We start from the raw sequence: 24,303 nt of genomic DNA, 5'->3' as shown, positions 1-24,303 counted from the left end.
AACACATACATACAGAATGTTAAAATATAATGTATTTTCAAATTCCATAAAACTATCTTTAAAAACCACATAACCAGTTGTGGAGTTGCAGGCCTGTAAAGTTAGAATTTGAGAAATGGAAGAAGGATCATTTCCTCAACATCCTTAGTGCCATAGAGAGTTTAAGGCCAACCTGGACCACATGAGACTCTGTCTCAAAAACATACATATCATCTTTAAACTCAGCACTCAGGAAGCAGACAGGCAGATCTCTGTGAGGCAAAGTCGGTCTGATCTACAATTCCAAGTCAGTTCTACTTAGGAAGACCCTGACTAAAAAAAAAAAAAAAAAAAAAAAAAAAAAAAAAAAAAAAAAACATGCTAAAAACAGAGAAACAGAATTTTCTAAATCATGCAATTTGCATATTCTTTTCTGATCGCACTAGCCCAGAACAGCAGTCCCCAAAGGGACAGGCAGTTGTTTTCCAGTCACTGCCTGGCTGGCTGGCACATAGCTTGCACTTAAAATCTCAAAGGAAGAGGGGCTGGAAAGGTAATTCAGTAATTAAGAGCACTGGCTGCTCTTGCAGAGGACCTGGGTTCGGTTCCCAGTACCCCCATGGCAACTAACAATAGCCTGTAACTCCAGTTCCAGAGCCTACGACATTCTTTTACGACTTCCGTAAGCACTGCACGCATGTGGTGAACAGGCAGAAAACCATCCCAAACACATTTTAAAAAAAAAATCTTAAAACCAAAAATTTTGACGTGAGAGCCTCTGGAAATGCCATGCTGACCACATCCCTTAATTCACTTCACTAGATAAGAAAATGAGGCCAGGTGTAATGACGTCAGCTGGTGCTCAACCGCAGCCAGAGCGGAAAAGTCCGTCGGAACCGGGATTCGAACTAGTGATCCTAGCTCCTAGCCTGGGCTCCCGGTGACCACACTTCTTACTTTGCACAGCCCGTCAGGTGCGGACCACATGGTGTGCGTGGTACAAAGAGAGCCAGTCCTCGGCCTCCGCGCTCAATCAGTGTCTGCAGCTAGCCAAGCCCCAGCTAGAGCCCTCCACGGCCATCGTTAGCCACTCCGCGTCTCCACCGGCCGCTTTAGCCCTTCGCAGGCGGCGCCGACAGGAAGTCCTGCCTCCGCCGCACGCACCAGCGTACCGCGACAGCCATCCCAACCAATGAGAGCCGTCTCTTCGAAGACGCCGACCAATAGACGAGCGCGCTGAGAAGGGGGCGTGTCTGGCCGCGGGGCCAGGGAGCGGGTCGTGCGCGCTGAGGAGGAGCCGCCGCCGTCGCCGCCGCTGTAGCCGCTCTGCCGCCACCACCACCGCTACCGAGGCCGTGCGGAGCCGTTATCGCCGCGCCGCCCGTCCCGGAGCAGAGCCCCGGGCCTTCCCGCCCTTGTTCAGGTGAGGCCGGGTGGCTCCGGTGACTTCCGAAAGAGTAGGCCGCGCTAGAGCCTGAGCTCGCCTAGTCCCGCGGGCTCCCGCCGGGCCTGCACCGGCCGAAGGCCCCAGGCCGCGCAAGGCCTGGGTACGGAGACGCGCGTGTAGGCCGTGGCTAGGCGGAGGGAAACCGACTCGGTTTGATTCTGGTCGGCGACAAGCCTCCCCCGGTCCAGATTCCTCTCTGGGCTCCCGCGAGAGAGGCGGGAGAAGGACACGGCGTGGGCACGCGCTTTGGGGGGCCGGGCTCCGAGGCTTCGGGGGGCCCTGCACAGTCAGTCTCGGAAGCCCGGTGATCCGGGGGCGGAAGAGAGGAGCGAGGGCCTTGGGCGCCCAGAGGTCACGGCCCACGGACTCGCTCCCTCGGGAAATCCCACAAATTTCTTTTGTGACCGATTTTCAGGATACTGCGCGACGGATCGGGAGGTCCGTTTAAAAGTGTGCAGACCTTTCTTCTGTATGAATGGAAGTCCTAGAAAATAAAAGGAAAAAAATTGATCGCCATCTCTAACAAAGCTGTTCTCGGGACGTTTGCATTTGTAAAATAATGTATAAATAGTGAAAGTCTAGTAGCACGCAGTTGAACAATGGGGAGTGAAGGAGAGTCCCCCCTTTTCTGTTGTCTTCTGCTGCTAAAGCCTGTCAAATGGGTTTTGACACCTACTATGTGCAGGACAGCTGAAAGAACTTTGTTTCACTGGACAGAACTTCCATTGTCGAAAGTGTTCATGTGGGGTACCGATGGCCAGTGCTCTAGAAGGGGGCAAGATCGGATGATAAAGTTTTTCTAACCTCCTTGCTGCAGACAGTTAAGGTCAGATAATGGTTGGTTGTGGGGACCTGGCTGCTCTGTGCATGGTAGGAAGTTGGATGGCATGCCTGGCTTCTCTGCCCACTAAGTATTAGCATCTCTGCCTCCCACTTTTCCCAGTTGTAAGGACCAAAAATAAATTCAAGTGTTGCTAGGGGTCTTTCTCACTCTCCCCACCACCAAACACACACACACACAGAGGTGAGAACTCCTTGAATACTCTTTCTGGGAAGTTCTTCCAGTCTGGTTCTGATGTTCTGTGGGAAGCTCTTAAGATTTTGAGTAAGCAGTGTTGAATTACCTGCAGAGTAGCAGGGTGAAAGCATGTGTGAGGAAAACCTCAGTGTTGTGCGTGCCACCCGTTACATGTATGTTACATGTATGTTACATGTATGTTGTATGATGTTACAAATAATCACCCGAATTTATCAGCAGTGTTCCATGTGTTTAATACTCAGCAGGCATGTCTCCAACCCCTAAGCTAGATGTTACAATATCCATTTTAGAGAAGAAAGTGAAACTTAGGATAGTCTCATGCATTGAAGTGACCAGTGCAGGATTTGAGCACAGGTCCGAGCTAACCCAGTGGATTGCCGCTGAACATGTGTGTACAAAACTGCTGAGATCTGATTTTTAAAATGCTGTGGGGCTAGAGAGATGATGGCTCGGCAGACAAGAGCACTTGTTGCTCTTGCAGAGGACCCGTGTGTTCAGTGCTTAGCACCTGAACGATGGCACACAACCGTCAATAACTCCCATTCTAAGGGATCCTATGATGTCTTCTGACCTTGCAGGCACCAAACAGGCATGTGGTTCTCATATATGTACAGACAAAACACAAATCTAAAAATAATTTTTTTTTGTTTTTAAGTTAAGGTCTTTGGTCCGTTTTAATTGGTTTTGTACTAAAAATAATTTTAATGCTGTGACTTTGAAGTCTGTGAAGAAGCTGAAAGAAATAGGAAATGTTTCTGTTTCAGTTAGCATTGGTTTGAGGGAAACAAATTTGGATGTGTTCAGGAATAGGTCACCGGGCAATAGTAGAAAGGGCAAGATGGAAGAACATACTTTTTCCTGTGCTTACTCAGTTGCTTCCCACACTCACTGCTTTTCTTTCTGCCTTTGCACGCCAGCAGGAGTTGACTTTTGAAGATGCAGATCTGATAATGTTTCTCCTGATTAGAAGTCTTTGGGCAGGGAGACAACAATTGTGCTGGGCTTTTTGAATAGCTCTAAAGATTTAAATCAGAAGCCCTTAGCATGGGGTGACACCCCACACACACCATCTCTAACCCTGTCTGTTCTTTTCTTGGAAGAAGATCTCTTTCTTATATTGTGTGGCCTGATTCAGAACACAAACATCGCTTGAAGCTGCCTCCAACTGCCAAGGCTTCTCCATCTCCAGAATCAACTGTTCCCTGGTTTGTGTTCCAATCGCATTCAGTGTGTTCAATCTAGTTAACTGCCCAGCGGTGAGAGATGCAATGCCAGCCTTTTGTCCCTAGGTGGCAGTAGCTCAACAGTGGTACTGGCTAAGAGAAGCCCTAAGGAAATTGGTCAACAAGAGGGAAGTGAGCCTTTGCAACCCTCTCCCCCAAGCTGTGTTCTAGCCCAGAGGCTAGCCTCTAGAGAGACCATGGTGTATATGACTTGTGTGTAGATGATTTCAGCCTGGCTGGTGAGCAATAGTAATATAACTGATGTGGAAACACAGAAAAGGGAACTGTTACTCAACTTAGGGGACTTCAGAATGTTCCCTGGAGTTGTTGATGCAGGAGGACTGGGAGGAAGTAGTTAGGTAAAAGACCAAGTGGGAAAGGCTCCTCAAGAACTTGGTGAGTAGAAGAGGTCAGGTCATCCATTTGTTTGGGAAACCATGCAGGTATGGAACTCTGGAAAAGTAGAATGAAGTGAGTAGCAGATCCTTTGGGAAGAGAGCTCAGCTATTATGAGGACCCTCTCCAGATCCATGTTAATTGACAGAGGGAGTCACATTTGCACAGGAGGAGCTGACTGGCAGCCAGAAAACCAGTTACGGGCTTTCCTTCAATTTAGAAGTATTGCTAATATGACCCTGAATATCAGTTGTAGAGACAGGGAGCATTGAAACACAATTAGAGGGTCAAAAGTCCCATGGCTTGGAATTTGGACATGAGAAAGAGCAGTGGTGGCTCGATCCTGCCCAACACTTGAGTGCCACAAAAATGAGTGACCACAGAGAACTTGAGAAGGAAGAGAGAGCAGTTTAATGTATAACTGGAGACAAGAGAGCAAGCACATGGCCGAGGCAAAATGCAGGAAATAGGATGGTGACAGAATATCCATGTCCACACATGGGGGTACTTATTCCAGTGCTCAGTGGTTTAAAACCCCCTTTCTATCTTCAAGAAAGTTGGTATGAATTACCAGGACCTGTTCTCTATTACTGGGAAGAAATGACCTTTCCAGAGCTGAGGGTAGGTCAGTTGGTAGGATGCTTGCCTTATATTCATGAAACCTAATTTTAACACCCAGCACCACATAAACCAGGAATAGTGTCTCATGCTTATAATCCTAGTGCTCAGGTTATAGGGGAACATATTGGCTATCTATGGAGGTTGAAGCTAGCCTAGGCTACACTGAAACTCTGTCTCAAAATGAAAGTCAATCTGATTTGAGAAGAGTACTCAATGTATGAGACAAAAAAAGAGGGTTAGTCTTTACATACAGTATATTGAATGGAATGATTATCGGTTACTGAGAGTTTGTTTTTATTTAACCAGATTGCAATAAAAGAAACAGAGGGCTTTCCCGAATCAGCAAATGGCCACAGTAAGAGAAAAGGCATCAAGAAGCTACCAGGCCTGAGTGTACCAGTTAAGCCAGACCAAAAGAGTCAGTCAGGGTCAGCGTGGAGATAAAAACTAGAAAATTATGCTGGGCTTAGGTTTCTGGGCCTTGTCAAGGGGGTTCCAGAAGATTGATTGTGGAGAGAAGAGGACCAACTAGTTCAAGAATTATTATCCTGATCTGTTGATATTGGGATTGCTTCTGTTTTGTGTTCCTGTGCCTGGCACATGGTTGGCATCCATGCCTGGAGAAAAAAGAGTTAATGGCAAGCTCAGAAGTGACTGGCTTCAGCCACACATCAAAGAAACCTTTATGCCAGAGGAAAGATTAACAGGAGAATAGTGCATAGCAACTTGGTGGCAAGGCTCATGTCACCATAGACAGAGGCCTGGAGACGTTGGAAAATGAGTCATTTAGAGGGAAAGGTTAAATTGTGTTTAGAGACATGTTTAGAAGTTGGGCTAGGATTGAGGGGACAGAGCCCTGATTGAGAAAGGAGGGAGAGTTAGAGATGTCTTCAGGTGTTACTCAGGCAGAACTTGCAGTTTCATTTAGTAGAGGGAATAGAAAGACATGAATTGGAGGAGAGGTGTGGTAGTTCTAATGTAGCAAGTAAGTCAAGGTTAGGGAAAAGTTTGGATAAGAGTGAGACAAGAGACAGGCTGAGTTACACCTTGGTTTCAGGAGTAAGGGTACCCACATTTATCAGCTAACAGGTGTTGTGTAGCAGTTGGTAACATCCACAGTGAGAAAATGAAGTGACTAACCCCCACTCTCTTTCAGATGTTGCTGACAGATTCATTTTGGAAGTGAAGTAGAACCACAGGCTTTTGTGCCTTAATGTGTTGCTGTGCATGACTGTGCAAGAGCTTCACCAACTTCAAGTCTCTGGCACTTTTAGCAGGACTCTGGAGCTGGCCAAGTCCCTAGGGCCTGTAGAACACTTGGACTGGGCACCCAGCTCTCTGCACCTGACCTACTGTGAACTTGCTGACTAGAGCTGGCCAAGCCACGTGGCCTTCTTCTTGACTGTAGACAGGGACCATTAAGGATCTCTATGTGCCCCATCTACCTGAACCCTCAATGGGTAGCAGTTGTAATGGGGTCAAGTGGCACCTTCAGTTTTTTCTAGCAGGAAAGCATTTCCTGGGTGATTTGTTCCCCACCCCCACCACCCACCTTGAACACTCAAGAGTTTTATATTTAGAAAGAACCGCGGAAATAATTAAGGGACTGGAGAGAAGGCTTGGCAGTTAGAACACTTGCTGCTCTTGCAAAGGACTTGGGTTCTGTTCCCAGCACCCACATGGTGACTCACAAGTACCTGTAACTCCAGTTCCAGGGGATCTTGACACCCTCTTTTGACCTCTGTGGGCACCAATGCACAGACGTATGCAGGCAAAACACTCATACACATAAAACTAAATTTTTTTAATTTATTTATTTTTTAAAATATTTACTATGTATACAGTATTCTTAGTATTCTGCATGTATGCCTGCAGGCCAGAAGAGGGCACCAGATCTCATTACAGATGGTTGTGAGCCACCATGTGGTTGCTGGGAATTGAACTCAGGACCTTTGGAAGAGCAGGCAGTGCTCTTAACCACTGAGCCATCTCTCCAGCCCCATAAAACAAAATTTTAAAATAGAAATATTTGAGTATAAGCCTCATTAGAAGAAGTGGTAGTAGTACTGGTCAGGCCTGATGAAGAGTTTTGACTGTTTGTCTTCAATCTAGCATTTGTCCTTTACAAAGGCCTGCCCTACCATTGAAAAGTTTGGCTCTCATGTATGCCTAATGAATACTAGCTGCACTGATAACACCACCCGTGTATGTTTTTATGTCATATATAAAGGCGTCTACATTGCTCTCCCGCATATGCAGTACATATGCCGCTGGTGAGAACACCATGGTAGATGTCACACAACACAACTATAAGACAGTTTGAAAGGTGCAGTAGGATCAAAAATTCCAAGATCCTTTTAAACAAGGATTCTCCTTGGTATATCCAGTACTTGAAGTGGTTCCAAATAATAAGAAGATCATTTTGTCACATTTGAAGTTTCCATCTTTTGCTCCTTGCAGTTGGCTCTTATTCTTTGGGGTGGTGCTTATTAATAATGATCTTGAGAAAATAAGATACTGTGTTGTATGTGGCTGAGTGATAGAATTGTTGCCTTCAAGGCTCCAGGTTCTGTCCTTACCACCTGGGAGAGGGTGGACATGAAAATGCCATTATGATACCCATTATTTTGTATGTTAACTTAACAATTATTTTAGGGCCGAAGAGATGGTTCAACTGTTAAACGTGTGTTCTGCTCTTGCTGAGGTCCTGAGTTTGCACACAATATTCCACATCAGACAACTTACAACAACCAGTAACTCCATTTCCAGGGGATCCAACACTTTTGGCCTCCTCTCTCATGTACATAGCCACATGTAGATACATAAACTTAATTAAAAATCATCAATCTTAGATACTTTTTTTTGATACTTTTAAAAGGAAGGAACTGAATAGGTTGATAAGATGACAGAACAGCTTCTGACTGCTGTTCTTTAACATCAAAGAAATGTTCCACACATGTAATACTTTAGGTGAAGTTTGAAAGCCAGTAACTCTTTGCTACTATGTAAGACACCAGGGTTGCCTGAAACCCTGAGTTTGGGGGCCTTTAGATAACAATGGTCTATCCTTAACTGATAGGGGAAATGCCATGATCAAAAGGTCATTTTCCCAGGATGAGACTCATCCATTGCCCTTGGGATGTGTTAACTCCTGTGAATTTCCCCAAATGCTAGAAATTTGACTGCATAATTTGTGATAGTTGGGACTTTGGCCATGTATGTGTGTAGGTCTAACCTTGACTCAAAAGTCCTTGCTGTATTTATGTTATTTATTTTGGTGTGGGGCACATGCGGAGTTCAGAATACAACTTGTTGGGGGTGGTTCTTTCTACTTTTATGTATGTTTTGGGTATCAAACTCAGATTTTCAGACTAGCAAAATAAATTTCTTCACCTGTAGACTTAAATCACAAAACAATCCCACACCAGTTTGAAATTATGATTAATAAAAGAGTTATTTATTTAAGGGGAAAACTTATAGATCACTGTCCTAGACAATAGCCCTCTGTGCAACCAGGAACATAGTCTAGTAGCCGGAAGAGGAACCCGAAGCAAGAGAGAGAGAGCAGGGCTACCACTGCTTTTTATTTTTTAAAGATTTATTTATTTATTTATTTTGTTTATAGTGTTTACAGTGCATTATGCCTGCAGGCCAGAAGAGGGCACCAGATTTCATTACAGATGGTTGTGAGCCACCATGTGGTTGCTGGGAATTGGACTCAGGACCTCTGGAAGAACAATCAGTGCTCTTAACCTCTGAGCCATCTCTCCAGCCCTACCACTGCTTTTTAAAGCAAAAGAGACCACGCCCAAGTGGGCTGGTATCTTAAAGGCTATTGGCTGAAGGGGCTCCCACAGCATTCACCCATTGGGCCATCTTCCCAGCCAGTATCTCAAAAAAGTAAATAATTTTAAGTCAGAATAATTGAGGAACTAATAAAGGCTATGTCGATGGTGGAGAAGAATTGAAAAATAAAGCAACTTGTTATCCTGCATAGAGCAAAGCCAGGTTGGGGACACCAGCTGGAAAATTCAATAGGGCACCATCACAAAGGTATTAGGATTCATGCTGGAGCATCACTATTTAGTGACACCTCAAGGCCAAGCCTTGTCATTTATTAACAGCCTGACTGACCATTAGCAAAATAAAAATAGTGTGACCACTGAGCTTTAGTGGTGATGACAGGGAAAGCCTAGAAGTGAAGGGAATTGACTTAGAGGTAGCAGGAAGTGGCAGTGGCTTGATAGTGGTCATTAATAATTGTATAGTCACAAGACCTATTATGGTTAGAGCTTGTGGACATAGGACCAGTTGTACCCAGGTTGGTCCGCACAGATTTGGAAAGTGTCAAGGGAGGCATACTAGAAGATTGAGCAGAGTAGCTGCCTTCTAATGTACCGTGAAACTGGCTCCATTGTTGCTTGTTGGCTACAGACTTGACCTCCAAGAGGTGCTCAGCCCTGGCTGTCTGTGACCATGTTGTGGAGCAGTGTGACATGTTCTTTGTTTAAATCTTAATTTGAATTTAGTTTTTAATTTGCATTATAGAAAACTTTACTCATCTTTTGTAGGATTGTTTAAAGAAGGGTTTTGTTTTCTGTTTTGTTTTGAGAAAGGGTCTGAGTAGCTCAGGTTGGTCTTCAGACTTGCTGTATATCTGAAGATGATTTTGAATTTCTGAACCTTTGCCTCCACCTCCCAAATTCTGGGATTATAGTTGTCCACCACCACTTGTATGTGGTGCTGGGGATGGAACCCAGGGCCTCATGCATGCTAGGTGAGAATTCTAACTGAGCTACATCTTAGCCCCATTATTTGAGGCTTGTTTTGTTTTGATTTAAAAGGTCTCACTGTGTAACCCTGGTTGGCCTAGAACTCTGTGGACCAGGCTGGCCTCAAGCTCACAGAGGTCTACCTATCTGTGCATCTTGAGTACTGGGATTAAAGGCATGTGCTACCACATCCCACAGTATGGCCATCAGAGAACAACTTTGTGGAGTTGGTCCTCCCCTTTTATGTGGATTTGAGAGATCAAACTCAGGTCTCCAGGCTTGCATAGCAAACATCTTTTTCCATTGAGCCATTTTGCAGACCATGATCTACTATATAGTTTCAGTGGTTTGCTATCTCATGTTTGCGGGGTACCTGGGAGCTGATGATGTTTAACATCATAAGGCTATCATACCACATTATTAGGCAAAGGTCTAAATTTTGAAATATAATTTCTGTGAAATGGCATTGCTCCTGAACCTTCAAAAAAGTTGTGCGTTTCTACATTTGATGACACATACCTATAATCTTAGTAGTTAGAGTCGGAAGCATGGAGCTGGAGAGATAGCTGATGGCTCAGTGCTTTAGAGCTTTCATTACTCTTACAGAGAACTCAGATTTGATTCCCAGATCCCATGTGGTGACTCATAATCATCCTAACTTCAGTTCCAGGGGATCCAGTGCCCTCTGACCTCTTAGGGTACCAGGCACACATTTTGCACATACATACATACATATGTACAAACAGGCAAAACATCCATACACATAAAACTAAGTAGAGCGTCTTAAAATTTATTTATTTATTTAGAGTCATGAGTTAGAGGGTCAACCTGGGTTACACACACTGGTCCTGTTGCAAACACCATGGGGAAAAGTTTTAAGATGAATCATCCTTTGGAGGCTGTCTGTAGTTTGATCCTTTCCAGAATGTCCTAGTAGTGTTTTTGTTATAGATCATACCTTAATTTCCCTGTGAATGACTTGTTTCAGTTGTTCAGACTTACAGTGATTGTGAATAAAGGATGCTGTATGCATTTGTATATAGGGGGTTTTTTTTTGTTTTTTTTTTTTGTTTGTTTGTTTGTTTGTTTTTTTGGTTTGGTTTGATTTTGGATTTTTGTTTTTCGGGACAGGGTTTCTTTTCTGTGTCGTTTGGAGCCTGTCCCTGGAACTCACCCTTTAGACCAGGCTAGCCTTGAACTCAAAGACATCCACCTGCCTGTGCCTCCTGAGTGCTGGGATTAAAGGTGTGTATCACCACCACTCAGTTGTGTATATTTTTTTATATGCACATGGATTTTCATTTCTCCTGCACTGATGTGGCTTACACCTATAATCTCAGCATTTCAGAGGCTAAGGAAGGGGGTTGCTGTTAAGTTTGAGGCTTGTTTGGGCCACATGGTGAATTTCGGGGTTAGACTAACAGGGTATCTCTCTAACTTAGAAAGAAAGGATGAAATGAAAGAAAAGAACAAAACAGTAGTAGGAATGTGATCACCAGGTCACATACTATGTGCGTTCAGCTCAGAGGCTGTCAGTTTGTATATCAAGTAGCCATTACATTTTAGCATTACTACCATTGCTGTGTGCAGAAAGCCTGACTTCTTTCACATCCTCCTCAGCGCTTGACATTGTCTTGTTATGTTTTGTTTTGGCCGTTTAGTAGGTGGACATGGCCTCTGCCTAACTAATGATGTTGAGCCTCTTTCCATATGTTCATTGGTCATGTACATATTTGCTTTGGTGTACCTCCAAAGTCTTTTTGTTTTGTTTTAAAGTTTGGGAATTGGCTTATTTTGAAAATTGAGTTATTTGTGTATTTTTGTATTTGAGTGGTCTGGCATGCCACTGTACATGTGTGGATGTCAAAGAACAACCTGTGAAAATGAGAATGGATTGATCTTTGGCCTCCATGTCTAGGGGTCTTTCCACTCCAAAGATTTCTTTTGTGTTTGCTACACAGCTGACCATGACATCTAGATTCATTCTTGGGTTCTGGGTATCAAACTCAAGTTGTCAAGCTTACATGTCCAAATAGCCAAATATTTTTATTCTCTAAGCCATCTCCCCAGTTCCTGTTTGTTTTTGATACAATACGTTTTTGTTGAAGATGACTTAGAACTCCTGATCTGCAAGTACCTCTTAAGTACTTGGATATCAAAAGTATACCACCATACTCAGATTTATTTATTTATGTGTGCATGTATGTGCAAGTGCACATTGCTCATGTTTTAAGGTAGGTGTGCTCTGTCACTTTTTGCCTTATTCTTTGAGAAAGGGTCTCACCAGACCTGAAGCTAGTTTGGAAGACAGCAAGACCCATCAATCTTCCTGTCCTCTTTATAGTGCTGGGATTATATAGATAATCCTAGCCATGTATGTCTTTTTATGTACATTCTTGGGATTTGAATTTAGATTCTCATTAAGCCATTGCTTCAACCTCTTGCCCCATCCCCCTCTTTTCCCTTTAAGTGAAATGTGACTGTATGTGTTTGTAATTGTTCACATCAAACTGTGAACATATACTTACTTCTAATAAACACAATTTATGTATATCACCAGTCCATTTCCCAGTAGTTAATTAAGAATAGGGGAGATGGGGAGGCTAAGATGGTGGACCAGAGTAAAAAGAACCATATACTTAGTACACTGAAAAAGCAGTGGACAAGTGAGTAACAAAATAACTTGTTCTAGTCTTGAGAGCTTTTTAAAAAATGCGTTCTAGGAGCTGGATAGATGGCTTGGTGGTTAAGAGCACTTGCTGCTCTTCCAAAGGACCTGGGTTCAATTCCCAACACCTACCTGAGAGTCATCTGTAACTCTAATTCCAAGGGATTTGATGTCCTCTTCTGACTTCCACAGACACCAGGCACACGCATGATGAACAGACATATATGTAGGCAAAATACCCATATACTTCTTTTTAAAGAATAACTAAAGAATATTTTAAGTGTTTTCAATTCTTTGCAAATACTTTCCTCAGTGTTGGGTGTGTTAGTTTTTCCAGCATTGTCTTGCAAAGCATCAGTATTACATTTTAATGACATCTATTCATTTTTTAATGAAAACAGCTTTTGGTGGTATATCTAAAATCTTTGTCTAGCCCAATGTTAAAAAATGTTTATATTCATAAAAAAAGACTGACAAGGCTGGAGAGATGGCTCAGCAGTTAAGAGCACTGACGCTCTTCCACAGGGTTCAATTTCCAACACCCATGGCAAAACACCAGTGCTCATAAAATAAAAATTAAAAAAAAAAAAAACTGGCATGGTGGCACATGTCATAATCCCAGCACTTGGGAGAAGCTGAGACAGAAAGAAGAATCTCAGGTTTGAATTCAACCTGGACTACATGGAATTTGACTACCAGCAGTTTTAGGAATCAAACCCAGGGCTTTCACCACACATGTGAGGCAATCACTGAGCTATGTTCCTAATTTGTTACTGGCCTGAGACCCTGGGAAGGATCTTTGGAAACTTCAGAGTGGATAAAGGAGGGGGAGGAGAGAAGAAGGAAATAATGATAAAAAATTTTTTCTGCAAAATGCCAGATAGTGAATCTTTTAGGCTCTATGGGCCATGTGTTTGTTACTAGTTTGCTACTACTCTTGTCATTGTAGTTTCTTTTTTTAATCAACCTTAGACAGTAGATAGCACTATAAAGTAAAACTTGATAAAAGGTGATGAGCTGTGCTCATCTTGTAAGAAGGTAATCACTATCAGTTCATTAGCTATAAAAGCAGAATGAATAGAGAAGAGTAGATGCACAACTCTTAGAGAAGGAGTGAAGAGAAGAAAGGCTTGGGATGTGACTCAGTGGTAGACCACTGGCCTAGTGTATGCAAGACAGTAGATTCCATCACCAGCACGTGAAAAGGAAGGAGGAGTAGGGGAGGGAAGAGAAAGAGAAAAAAGAAATAAAAGGGAAAGGAAAAAGAAATGTTTGTTTTGAATGTCATCTTCAGCAAGCTTGAACTTGCATAGTAATTTTGTTTTGTTTCTTCAAGGCAGGGTTTTCCTGTGTAGCCAGTCCTGCCTGTCCTGGAACTGGTTCTATAGATGAGGCTGACCTCAAATTCAGAGATCTGCCTGCCTCTGCTTTCCTGGGATTAAAGGCATGTGCCACCACTGGCCCAACACATACTAATTTATTAGCATTAACCTCTGTGCTCTCATCTTCGGCAGATGCTTTTGTTCATTTGTTTGTTTTGAGCTAAATGATCTATTTAAAACTCTCATGACCACAGACAGTTTAGCAAATTGACCACAGTTTTTTGTGATTAAACTTTAATGTTTTCTACTAAAAATTGATGCTGAGCTATCTTCTATTAATACACATGTAAATGTTGTACCTGTTTTGTACTTTTTACAAGCAAAAGGGTAGTGTGTGTCTCCTGATTACTAACCTGCATCTGTGTGGTCATTGCTGCAGGACAGATTCCTGTGTTCTGTTTTTGGAGGTTGGTTTCACATGTCCTGAGTCTTGGGATTGGTAGGAGCTCTAAACTTCTCCAAAAAGGTGTCTTATGTGCATATCAGTCTCTTCTCCCTACTTAAAGGATTTTATCCATCCTATAAGACCAGTAAAAATAGTCTGTCATTTCATCCTGCCGGCTTTTTAGGGGGGGATGGTGGAGTGTCTCATATTAGCCTAGACCAGTGGTTCTCAACCTGTGGGTCACAACCCCTTTGGGGGAACAAATGACCCTTTCACAGGGGTTACATATCAGATATTTATAACAGCAACGAAAATAATTTTATGGTTGGGTGTCACTATATGAGGAACTGTATTAAAGGGTCACAGTATTAGGAAGATTGGGAACCATTGTCCCAGATGATTTCAAACTGTGAAGGTGAATGTGGTTATGCTTCACCTCCCAGATGCCAGAATGATATCAGTGTGCCATTGTGCCCAACTTGCATGGTGTCAGGGTTAGGCCAGGACTTAGTACATGCTAGGCAAGTGCTCTCCCAGCTGAGTTAACTTCCCCAGCGTTATTTGCATTTTTTCTGTTATTCATGAGGTTGAGCTTTTTTTCATGAGTTTCTCATCTCTGAATGGCTGTCATCATGAAGTTGTAATTTATATGATTTTCTGCCTTTCTGTTGATGTTTTGGATTTTAATTATTAATTTGTAGATGCATTGAATCAACTTACTTAGCCTTAGCAATGTTGACATTTAGGCTAGGTACATCTTGATTGGCATCATCCTGTGCCTTGCAGAGTATTTAATTAACAGCATCCTGAAATCTGCTCACTAGACACTGGTAGTGTGTGGGCAAGTACACACTGGTGCTAACCAAGAATGCTTGCACACATCATCACATCCTGTCCCCTCCCTGATGGGTGAATTTCTTAGCATGACAATCACTGATCAAAATGATACATAGCAGATGCATTCTTCCAGTCTCTTACTGCTTGTCTTTGTTTCTTGTGATTTTAGCCATAAAGCTTTTTAATTTTATGATACTTGGTTTGCCAGGCTTCTCTTTTTTGATGTTAACATACCTTATAGAGAGGAAGAAACTTGCACAGTTTTTTTTATTTATTATGAATACAATATTCTGTCAGGCCAGAAGAGGGCACCAGACTCCATTACAGATGGTTGTGAGCCACCATGTAGTTGCTGGGAATTGAACTCAGGACCTTTGGAAGAGCAGGCAATGCTCTTAACCTCTGAGCCATTTCTCCAGCCCAAACTTGCACAGTTTTAAGTGAGTAACAAACACTGAGGAGTTCTTTCTGTTTACATGGTTGAAAGTTAGGAGAGAACCTGAACATTTATAGGAACCAGGCCTCATTAATTCCCCTTCTCTAAGTGATTCAAAGAGTAAGAGAAAAATGTCTGTGCGAGAGTTGTGTTCAATTTTATGTAGACTCTGGCAAAGCCCTTTTTTTTCTTAAGGTGCTAGACATGGAACCTAGTGCCTCCTGTGTACTAGGCACATGTTCTGCTACTTAGATCTAAAAAGCTTTTCTTTGTTTTTATTTTCTCTTGAAATAGAGTTAAATATAGCCCAGACTGGCCTTGAACTTGCTACACGGCCTTAAATTCCTGATCCTGTTGCCTCTACTGCTTAAGTACTGGAATTACAGGTGTGTGCCCACATCCAACCTCTGCAAAGGTGTTTTTAAAGATAGGCAAAGACTTATATCGTCTGGGTGCTGAATTTTCAACTAATATAGAGCTACACATCTGGAGGAAAGGGTGGACTGCCCACTGAGACCTTCAGACAGGTAAGCATACGTGAAGTGTTGGCTAGAAATTTAGAAGTAAGGTCGAAGGGCCTCCTAGATAGACCACTGCACCACAATGTCTGTGAGCAAACCAGGTGTGGGCTCTGTTTTCAAAGGAGTGATTTTGATGCTATTAGCTGCATCTATGTAGATGTTGCTCCCAAGCTGTCCTGGGCGGTTTGCCTCTGAAAGTGAATTTTCCAGAGACTGCGACTGTGATCTCTCTCTCTCTCTCTCTCTCTCTCTCTCTCTCTCTCTCTCTCTCTCTCTCTCTCTCTCTCTCTCTCTTTCTCTCTCACTCTCGCTCCATTGCTGTGTCGTTGGGGAAAAAGGGGGCACATACAATAGGGAACATAGGTTCCTTATTATCCTTTAAAAATGGGGATAAGAAAAGGCAGCTAGGAGTGGTAAGCTCTTGAGACACAGACTTTTTTCTCTTAGGGGCATGAGCTGTTTTACTGGGATGGCATTTGGGTTCCTTTATATGGTTCTTTAAAGCCATGTTGTTGAAATTGGAGCGGCAGGGCTGCGTCCCAGGCACCCAGCCGCCCGCATGGCTAGGTTATGCCCCAAAATAATTACACAGAAACTGTATTCTTTCAAACACTGCCTGGCCCGGCTAGTTCCAGCTTCTTATTGGCTAGCTCTTTTCCAAGCCTACGTACATTCATCCAACAGTGTCTGAATCTGTTTTACTGTGAATCTGTAATTTTTTTTTTCACTATCCAGGAGCATTTTTTAAAATGTTAAGCAGTTCTTAAAAACTTAAGTTGCACCATGTACAGGTAATACGGTACGGCCTGTGTCCTGCCCAGTCTAAACTTTAACTGCGCTGTTATCACAGTAATTATGGTAGTTCCTGCCTGAGGTCAGCACAGTTCAGCACGGAGCAGCCGCTCCTGCCTCAGAGCCATTTGGTGCCCCTGAGCTGAGCACAGTTCAAGGCACACAGCAAGTCCACATTGGCACAGCAGTCAGCAGTTTAATTCTGAGACTGAGTGTGCAGCACAGAAACTCTTTTTAATCCAAGTTACAGCAAAATCTGACACGCAGAGCACTGCGCAGTCTGAAAACAGTCTGTGTGGCCTCAGGAATCCGCCATGCTCTTCCGCCTGCCTAAGCCTGATTCGGCCTTCTGCCCAGGTGCCATCTGCATGGTCTCAGAGCACTCTCCTCTGTTCCCAAGCGGGAACACAAACATCCAGTCCCATAAAAGCCTTGAAATGCTTTAAAGCCAGAGTTCACGCTGGCAGCACAGTCCCCAGGAAGTAGCGCTTTAAAATGACGCAGCTTTTTTTTCTGCTGCTGTTGCTGAATCAGGAATCTCTCTACAGCACGCCACCAACAAAACAGCAAAAATCTGTGTTAAACTCTCTCTCCCTTATTTTTAAGCCTTCTTAGGTTTTTAAGTGGATTTAGCCCATCACGTCTGGGCGCCATCTGTTGAAATAGGAGCGGCGGGGCTGCGTCCCCGCAGCCCTGGCTCCCACATGGCTAGGTTATGCCTCGAAATAATTACACAGAAACTGTATTCTTTCAAACACTGCCTGGCCCGGCTAGTTCCAGCTTCTTATTGGCTAGCTCTTACATATTGTTCTAACCCATTTCTAATATTCTGTGTAGCCCACGAGCTGGCTTACCAGGGAGGATCTTAACCTGCATCTGTCTGGAGCGGGAGAATCATGGCGACTCCTCCACTAAGCTTCTTTCTCCCAGAATTCTCTTCTGTTTTCTCCACCCACCTAAGGGTTGGCCTATCAAGGGGCCTAGGCAGTTTCTTTATTAATAAGAAATCACTCCCACATCACCATGTTTGTGGATAGTCATGCTTACCCACTAGGGATAGAACCCAAGGTTTTGTGCATGTTCTGTTACTGAGCTGCATCTCCAGGACTCTTCAAAGGTCCTTACTGAGCCAGGCCAGGTGGCAACATACCTATAATCCTAGCACTTAAGAAAGGCAGGAGGATCAGAAGTTTAAGTCTAGTCTCAGCTACATAGTGAACTGTGAGCCCCCCCCCCCACGTCTTCTTATCCAAATGTGACAGCTGAAGCAGGAGAATCTTCATGTTTGAGGCCACTCTGAGCTAATAGTTCATTCCAGGCCAGCCTGGCTTAAAAGTGAGACTGCATTTCAAAAAGAAAAGAAAAGGCACTGTTGGTGAACATGGTTGAACTTGGAATTGTTATTTTGTGATAATAGAATTATTTTGTGGGGTAATTTTAGTTTTATAAAAAGATTATAAAGATGCTAGTGAGGAGCTAGTAAGATGGCTCAGTTGATAAAGGTGATTGTTGTTACGTCTAATTGATGACCTGAGTTTAAAGGAAGGGAGAACTGACTTTTACAGGTTGTCCTCTGACATCCAGGTCTCCTGGATCTAGAGTTACAAATTATTGTGAGCTACCATGTGGGTGCTGGGAACCAAACTTGGATCCTGTTTAAGAACAGAAAGTTATGAGCTATCTCTGCAGGCCCTATTTTTGTTTGTTTCGGTAGAGGGTGTTTTTATTGTTGGGATCTCATATCTTATGATGGTCTTCAACTTAATGTGTAGCCGAGGATAGCCTTGAAATTTTGCCTTCTCAAGTGTCGGGATTATAGGCATGGGCTACCATACCTGGTACTGTTCCCACAGTTTTGCCTTTTCTGTCATACAATTGGAATCATACAGTATGATATTTCAGACTGTTTTCTTTAACTTAATAATATGCGTTTAAAGTTCTTGCTTACTGGGCTGAGAGGGATGTAACTTAGTGGCAGAGTGCTTACCTAGCATGCTCAATGTCCTAGGTTTGATCCCAGAGCCTAACCCTACCCCACAAATAATTGTTTTTAAATAAAATAAGGACTAGGAACTTTGGGAGGTTAGGTCAGTGGTAGAATACTACCTGTTAATCGCAAGATCGTGGGTTTGCTTTCCAACACCAGGTAAAAGATAGAAAAATTAAGGCTGGGGGCATAGGTCAGTGTTAGAAAATGAAAGTTTCTCCTTGTCTTATTGTGGCTTAATAGTTGTGGTGGTGGTTTGAATAGGTATGACCCCCATAGACTCACATGTTTGAATGGTTGGCCCATAGGTGGCGGCACTATTTAGGAGGTATGTTCTTATTTGAGGTCTCATGCTCAAGCTATGCCCAGTGTGGCACAGTCTTTTGCTGCCTGTGGATCAAGATGTAGAACTCTCAGCTCCTTCTGTAGTGTCATGTCTGCCTGCATGCTGTCATACTTCCCACCATGATGATAACATACTAAACTTCTGACCTGTATGTAAGCCAGTACAAATTAAACGTTTTCCTTTATAAGAGTTGCCATGGTCATAGTGTCTCTTCACAGCAATAGAAACCTTAACTAAGACAATAGCTCATTTCTTTTTAGGTCATTATTGATAAAGCAGCTGTTTGTAACCACAGTTGATCTCTTTGTATGGGTATAGGTGGGTGGATATGATGTGTGTTTGTATGGGTACTTGCTTGTGTGTGTATGGGGTTACAAGTTTATGTGGAAGCTAGAGGTCAATAGTGAGTGAATTCTATCACATTGTATTAAAATGCCATGACCAGAGATAGCTTACAGAAGGAAGTTTATTTGAGCTTACAGTTCCAGAGAGAGACTAATGGTGAAGGAGATGTGGCAGCAGGCAGCCAGGAATAGTAAGGTGTGAAATCACTTCTCCATCGACACTCAGAAACCACAGAAAACAAAGTGGATATGGGGCAAGAGTAAATGCAAATGCAAAGCCTACCCCCAGCAGCTTCCTCTAGCAAAGCTTCACCTCCTAAAGGTTCCACACCTCCCCAAACAGTACCATATCTGGGAACCAAGTATTCAAATGCTTGAACATGTGAAAAATGTCTCTTGTTCTCATTCTCTGAAACCTGGGTGCTACTAAGAAGAGCTACTCTGTAAATGGCAGTACTATCAGTAAGACAGGACAAGATCATTGTGGAACACATTGGCTGTGGTGAGGAGAGGTGTATGGTAGTGTCCACCACACACTTTTCACCTTATTTTTTGAGACAGGGTCTCTCACTGAACCTGAAGCTCATTGATTCAGCTAGGCTGGCCAAAGAGTTCCACGGGTCTCTCTGTCATGTTCCCAGCTCCCTAAACTGGGATTACAGGTATGTGCCAATTTATCGAACTTATATATGGGTACCAGGGATATGAACTCAAGTCTCCATGTTTGTGCCAGTAGGCTCTTTACAAACTGAACCATCTCCCCAGTAATTGATCTTCTAGTGCAGAAAGTGCAAATGTTATCAATTGCCTTCACATACGCAGATAAACATTTAGAATTTACCTGATCCTATTTTTCTTTGCAGGCTTTTAAATAATACAATGTCTAATGGTTATGAAGACCACATGGCCGAAGACTGCAGGGATGATATTGGGAGAACGAATTTAATTGTCAACTACCTCCCTCAGAACATGACCCAGGAGGAATTACGGAGTCTATTCAGCAGCATTGGCGAGGTTGAATCTGCAAAACTTATTCGGGATAAAGTAGCAGGTAAAGAGCCTGAGAGATTTCTGCAAGGGGTCATGGTTGCTGTCCAATTAAGTGCTGGCTCCCCTTCTGCTAACTTCATTAGTACAGAGTAACTGCGAAGAGATGGTTCAGCAGTTAAGAGCACTTTCCACTCTTGCAGAAGGGCAGAGTTTGGTTCCTGCATCCCCTTCAGGAAGTTGTCTGCATTGGTAACTCCAGCTCTAAGGGAGCTTATGCTCTCTGCTGACCTCCACAGACACACATTCATATGCACATAACACCACCACCATACCGTACACACAGATACCATAATTAAAAATCAAGTACATCTTGATAAAATCTGAAAGTAAGTTTCCCCAGAAAGAGCTTGGGTATTTTGTGAGATGGAACATTCATGCCAGGTGTAGTGGTAAACACTTTTAATCCCAGTACTCAGAAGACAGAGACAGGTGGATCTCTGAGTTCCAGAACAATCTGTTTTATTCCAGGACAGCCAGTGCTAGGTAGAGAAACCCTCACTTAACAACAAAACCCACATGTACAAAATAAGACGTGAAAGGAGAAAAATGGGGCACAAGAAATGGAATGCTCTGAAAACTGTATGGCGCCAAATAATTCTGCTCAGATTGATAACTTCCATCATGTAAAAGAGACCCTGTTGGGCCAAGCACTGACAAGTCCGTTTCTGTGAATGCAAACCTTCATGCATAAATGAACCCTTCAGCTGGATCTCTGAGTCAGGAGCAAGATGCCTGAAAGCCTTGTATACTCTCTTAGTGTGACTCCAGACTTTTGGGCACCCATCTATTCAGTAGCCAGTGGTACTTATAAGTCCTGATTATACCTACCTCATAGGTGTTTGTAAAAGGCCAGGTTCCTGTTACAACCTCCTCAGGCTTGGCCTCATAGTTCTGAGACTGTGGCTTCAGGAACTCAGTGCTGCAAAGTCCTGCTTCATTTCTTTCCCTTTTGGGTGCAGTGTTGTTCTTAGGAGTCACTGCCCTTTTCGCCCTCCCTGCCCGCCTTCCCTTCTCTACTTTGCCTGACTGCGAAACTAGTACTTTGAGGCATCCAGCTATTTAGTTTCTAGGTATCTGGATTCATCTTGGAAACTAATTTAAAAGACTTTTTTAAAACATACTCTTTTATTATGGAAAACTTCAAGTATGTGTGAACAAAAAAATGTATATTACATCTGGTATATTCATTGTCTTGCTTCCTCAACCTTCAACATGTTTCTAGTAACCCAAATATACTGATCCCTGTATAACCTTGTACAGCCTGTCTGATCACTGTCCAGAGAAACCACTCATCAGATGAGGTTCTTAAACTAAAGCCCCTTTCCCCTTTCAATCCCAAGGCTGGTTTACTGCCATCTAAAAAGAACCTTAGATAATACACAAACTGAAGCCAGGCAGTTGTGGTGCATTCCTTTGCATCTCAGCACTTAGAAGGCAGAGACAGGTGCATCTCTGAGTTTGAGGCCAGCTTTCTCTGCAGAACAAGTTCCAGGACAGCTAGGACTGTTAAACAGAGAAACCCTATCTCGAAAAAACATGCACACAACAACAACAAAAAAGCCAAACACAGATTGAATATTTTAGATGGTTCAGGACTTTGTTCTGCATAAGAGTCATTCCCAAAGGGCTTTTGGATCCCTTTCTCTGGCTTGTGTTTTGCTGGAAGGGGTTCTCAGCAGTATCTTCAGTTCTGGGCTTTGGAGTCTAGCTCTTGGTTCTCATACTCTGATTTCTTTCTCTGGACTTCAGAGGAATGTGGGCTATATTTAGGAACACTTAGATTGTGCAGGGTTAGTCCTGAAAGAACTAGTCTTGGGGAATTGGGAACATTAGAGGCAGCGGAAGTAGAATTAAAAAGTGAGTTGGGTTCCCAGATATAAGGCTTCTCTCTGAACTGTAGGCAGTGTTGGGTGTTGTGGAGTAGGTACCTGTTTAGCTCAGCAACTTCTTAGTTAGCAGCCTTTCATTCCTATTCAATGAATGGCACATTTGAGACACTCGCTCTACCCTTATTTTACTCCTGCTGTCAAAACGTTTTTGCTTACTGATTCTGGGACTGTGGCCTTAAATTTTACTGTTCATCTGTTTTTTAGTGACCTCACTCTGCCTAGTCTCATGTCTCCTTTTCCCCCAGCTGGAGCTCAGCCTGCCCACCCCAGCAAGAGAGTCCTTTATATCTCTCTAGCTAGGCATGCTGCTAGGGTCAGTCCCAGACCTACTGATTGGCATGGTGGATAGTCTCATCCTTCATAGCCTTTATGTGTGCTCTTTCTCCTCCAGCCCTCAACTGGTCCTCAGTTAGAGCAGATGGTCACCTACTATTTCACAGTAGAACTAACATCTTCCCTCTCTCTTCCCTGGGCCCCTTCCCTCTCTGGCTACTTATGACCCATGAGCTATCCAAGCATGCACTTTTACTTGGGTTTCTTGAAGATCATCCAGCCAGGGCTCCACAGAGTCCTTCCTGAGTTCCCTGATGTCCTCTAGCACTCTGAAATTTGGAGCTAGATGCTGCAGCCTGATGCTTGATTACACACTGAGGTATTTTGAGCGTCATTCCTCTATCCACTTGAAACTGGTAGCACCTTTTGAGTTGTGAACATTAATATATGTCTCTAGACACTGTTCTGAGTGATTGTAGGAGGCAAAAAAGATGAGATTCTGGCATGACAACGGGAGTGCTCTGTACGTTGTCTTCCCGTGTATAGACTGTCGATATCAAATTCCCTCTCTGTACTTCTAGAAATAACCTCTTCCTCTGGCTGGCTGGCTGCCTTCAAGGCCACACTCTGTCTATTACAACTTTTCCTTTCCCCAGCCTTGCAGTTCAGATTATTCCATGGCCCTCTTTCTTTTCCAGAGCTGATAATCAGGGTGAGTTTAGTTTGCTATCTCTCCTTACCAAACAGCTCTCCTGAGCTTTAGGCACTTCTGCACCACAACCAGTGTATCCATACTGTTCTGTCTTTGTCTTAGCTGATGGAACCACTGTCTGCAAAGTAACTCCACTCAGAAGTACAGGTCTCAGAATTCATTCTCCTCAGTGTTTCTTTTTTTTTTTTTTTTTTTTTATTAAATTTATTTTCCTCAGTGTTTCTGTAGACTTTCCCTGTTTGCCTTTTACCCCGAGAGTCATCCTAGACTAGGACACCATTATCTGCTTTGTTGCTGTGACCTCTTCACTGGTCACCCAAGCCTTTCCTTCTTCCAGACTTCCTCAGTACAGCAAAGGGACTGCTTTAGTTTTCCAGAGGCCCAATTACTCCCTTCCTCCTAAACTCTTCAGGTTCTGATCTCTGTTGGTTTAAGAGTACCTTTCCTGGCTCTAGCTAGTCATCCTAAGATCCTGCCTTGTGGGTTTTTATAGCAACCTATACTGCACTGAGGTGGACACTTTCAAATCTGATACATTCATTTTACAGTTTTTTACTATGGGTCAACTAGGCACGAATGACAGCAGAAAAAGGGACAGGGTGACTAGGATGAAAAGAACGCTCACTTTGTTGACTAGGAAGCTTCTGGTATTTCTGGCCAGCCAGGTATAGGTCCTTTTGTTGAAGACACTGTGTTTACTATTGGTATTTCTATCAACAAACGCTACATACAGGGTGTCACCACAGCATCTATCTGATATCATAGTTTACCATGCCACCTATAGCTATTTTGTATGACCCTTGAGGGATCACAGTCAGTCCTCAACCCTCATGGTTTCCTGTCTCTCTGTCATCTTGTTGCCATGTACTCAGGATTGAATCCATAGCCTTCATCATCTGCTTGTGCCCAATACCCACCTTCAGCCTGCACTGAGTTGCTTATTTCCACAACATGCCTACTCTGGCTCTCAGGACTGCTGAACAATGTTCCTTCTACAAGAATGCCTTTCTAAGGCCGGGTGGTGGTGGAGCACGCCTTTAATCCCAGCACTCGGGAGGCAGAGGCAGGCGGATCTCTGTGAGTTTGAGACCAGCCTGGTCTACAGAGCTAGTTCCAGGACAGGCTCCAAAGCCACAGAGAAACCCTGTCTCGAAAAAAAAAAAAAGAATGCCTTTCTACACTTTGCCAACTTTTCCATTGACAT

At 43.4% G+C, this 24,303-nt stretch overlaps 1 protein-coding gene and 1 non-coding gene across 3 annotated transcripts in view; both read left to right on the top strand.

The window, feature by feature from the left end:
- Positions 1 to 1,234: 1,234 nt before the first annotated feature.
- The window catches only part of Elavl1 (ELAV like RNA binding protein 1), a 45,817-nt gene continuing 22,748 nt past the window's right edge, over positions 1,235 to 24,303 (top strand). The window contains exons 1-3 of one of the 2 annotated variants that reach the window (XM_050127367.1): positions 1,244 to 1,402; positions 19,737 to 19,837; positions 20,039 to 20,226. In XM_050127367.1, coding sequence (XP_049983324.1) covers positions 20,055 to 20,226 — 172 coding nt within the window. In that variant the 5' untranslated portion in view covers positions 1,244 to 1,402; positions 19,737 to 19,837; positions 20,039 to 20,054. Of the gene's footprint in view, positions 1,403 to 19,736; positions 19,838 to 20,038; positions 20,227 to 24,303 lie in introns of both variants that reach the window. The other variant, XM_050127366.1, reaches the window with a different exon arrangement.
- On the top strand, positions 7,770 to 7,940 carry LOC126491647 (U1 spliceosomal RNA). Its single transcript, XR_007589430.1, has one exon. It is a non-coding gene; the product is annotated as a U1 spliceosomal RNA (small nuclear RNA).

This window comes from Alexandromys fortis, unplaced genomic scaffold, assembly GCF_014885135.2.
Source record: "Alexandromys fortis isolate MF-2015 unplaced genomic scaffold, M_Fortis_MF-2015_v1.1 scaffold_271, whole genome shotgun sequence".
NCBI classification, from domain to species: Eukaryota; Metazoa; Chordata; class Mammalia; order Rodentia; family Cricetidae; genus Alexandromys; species Alexandromys fortis.
This window is presented reverse-complemented; position numbering and strand designations above follow the sequence as displayed.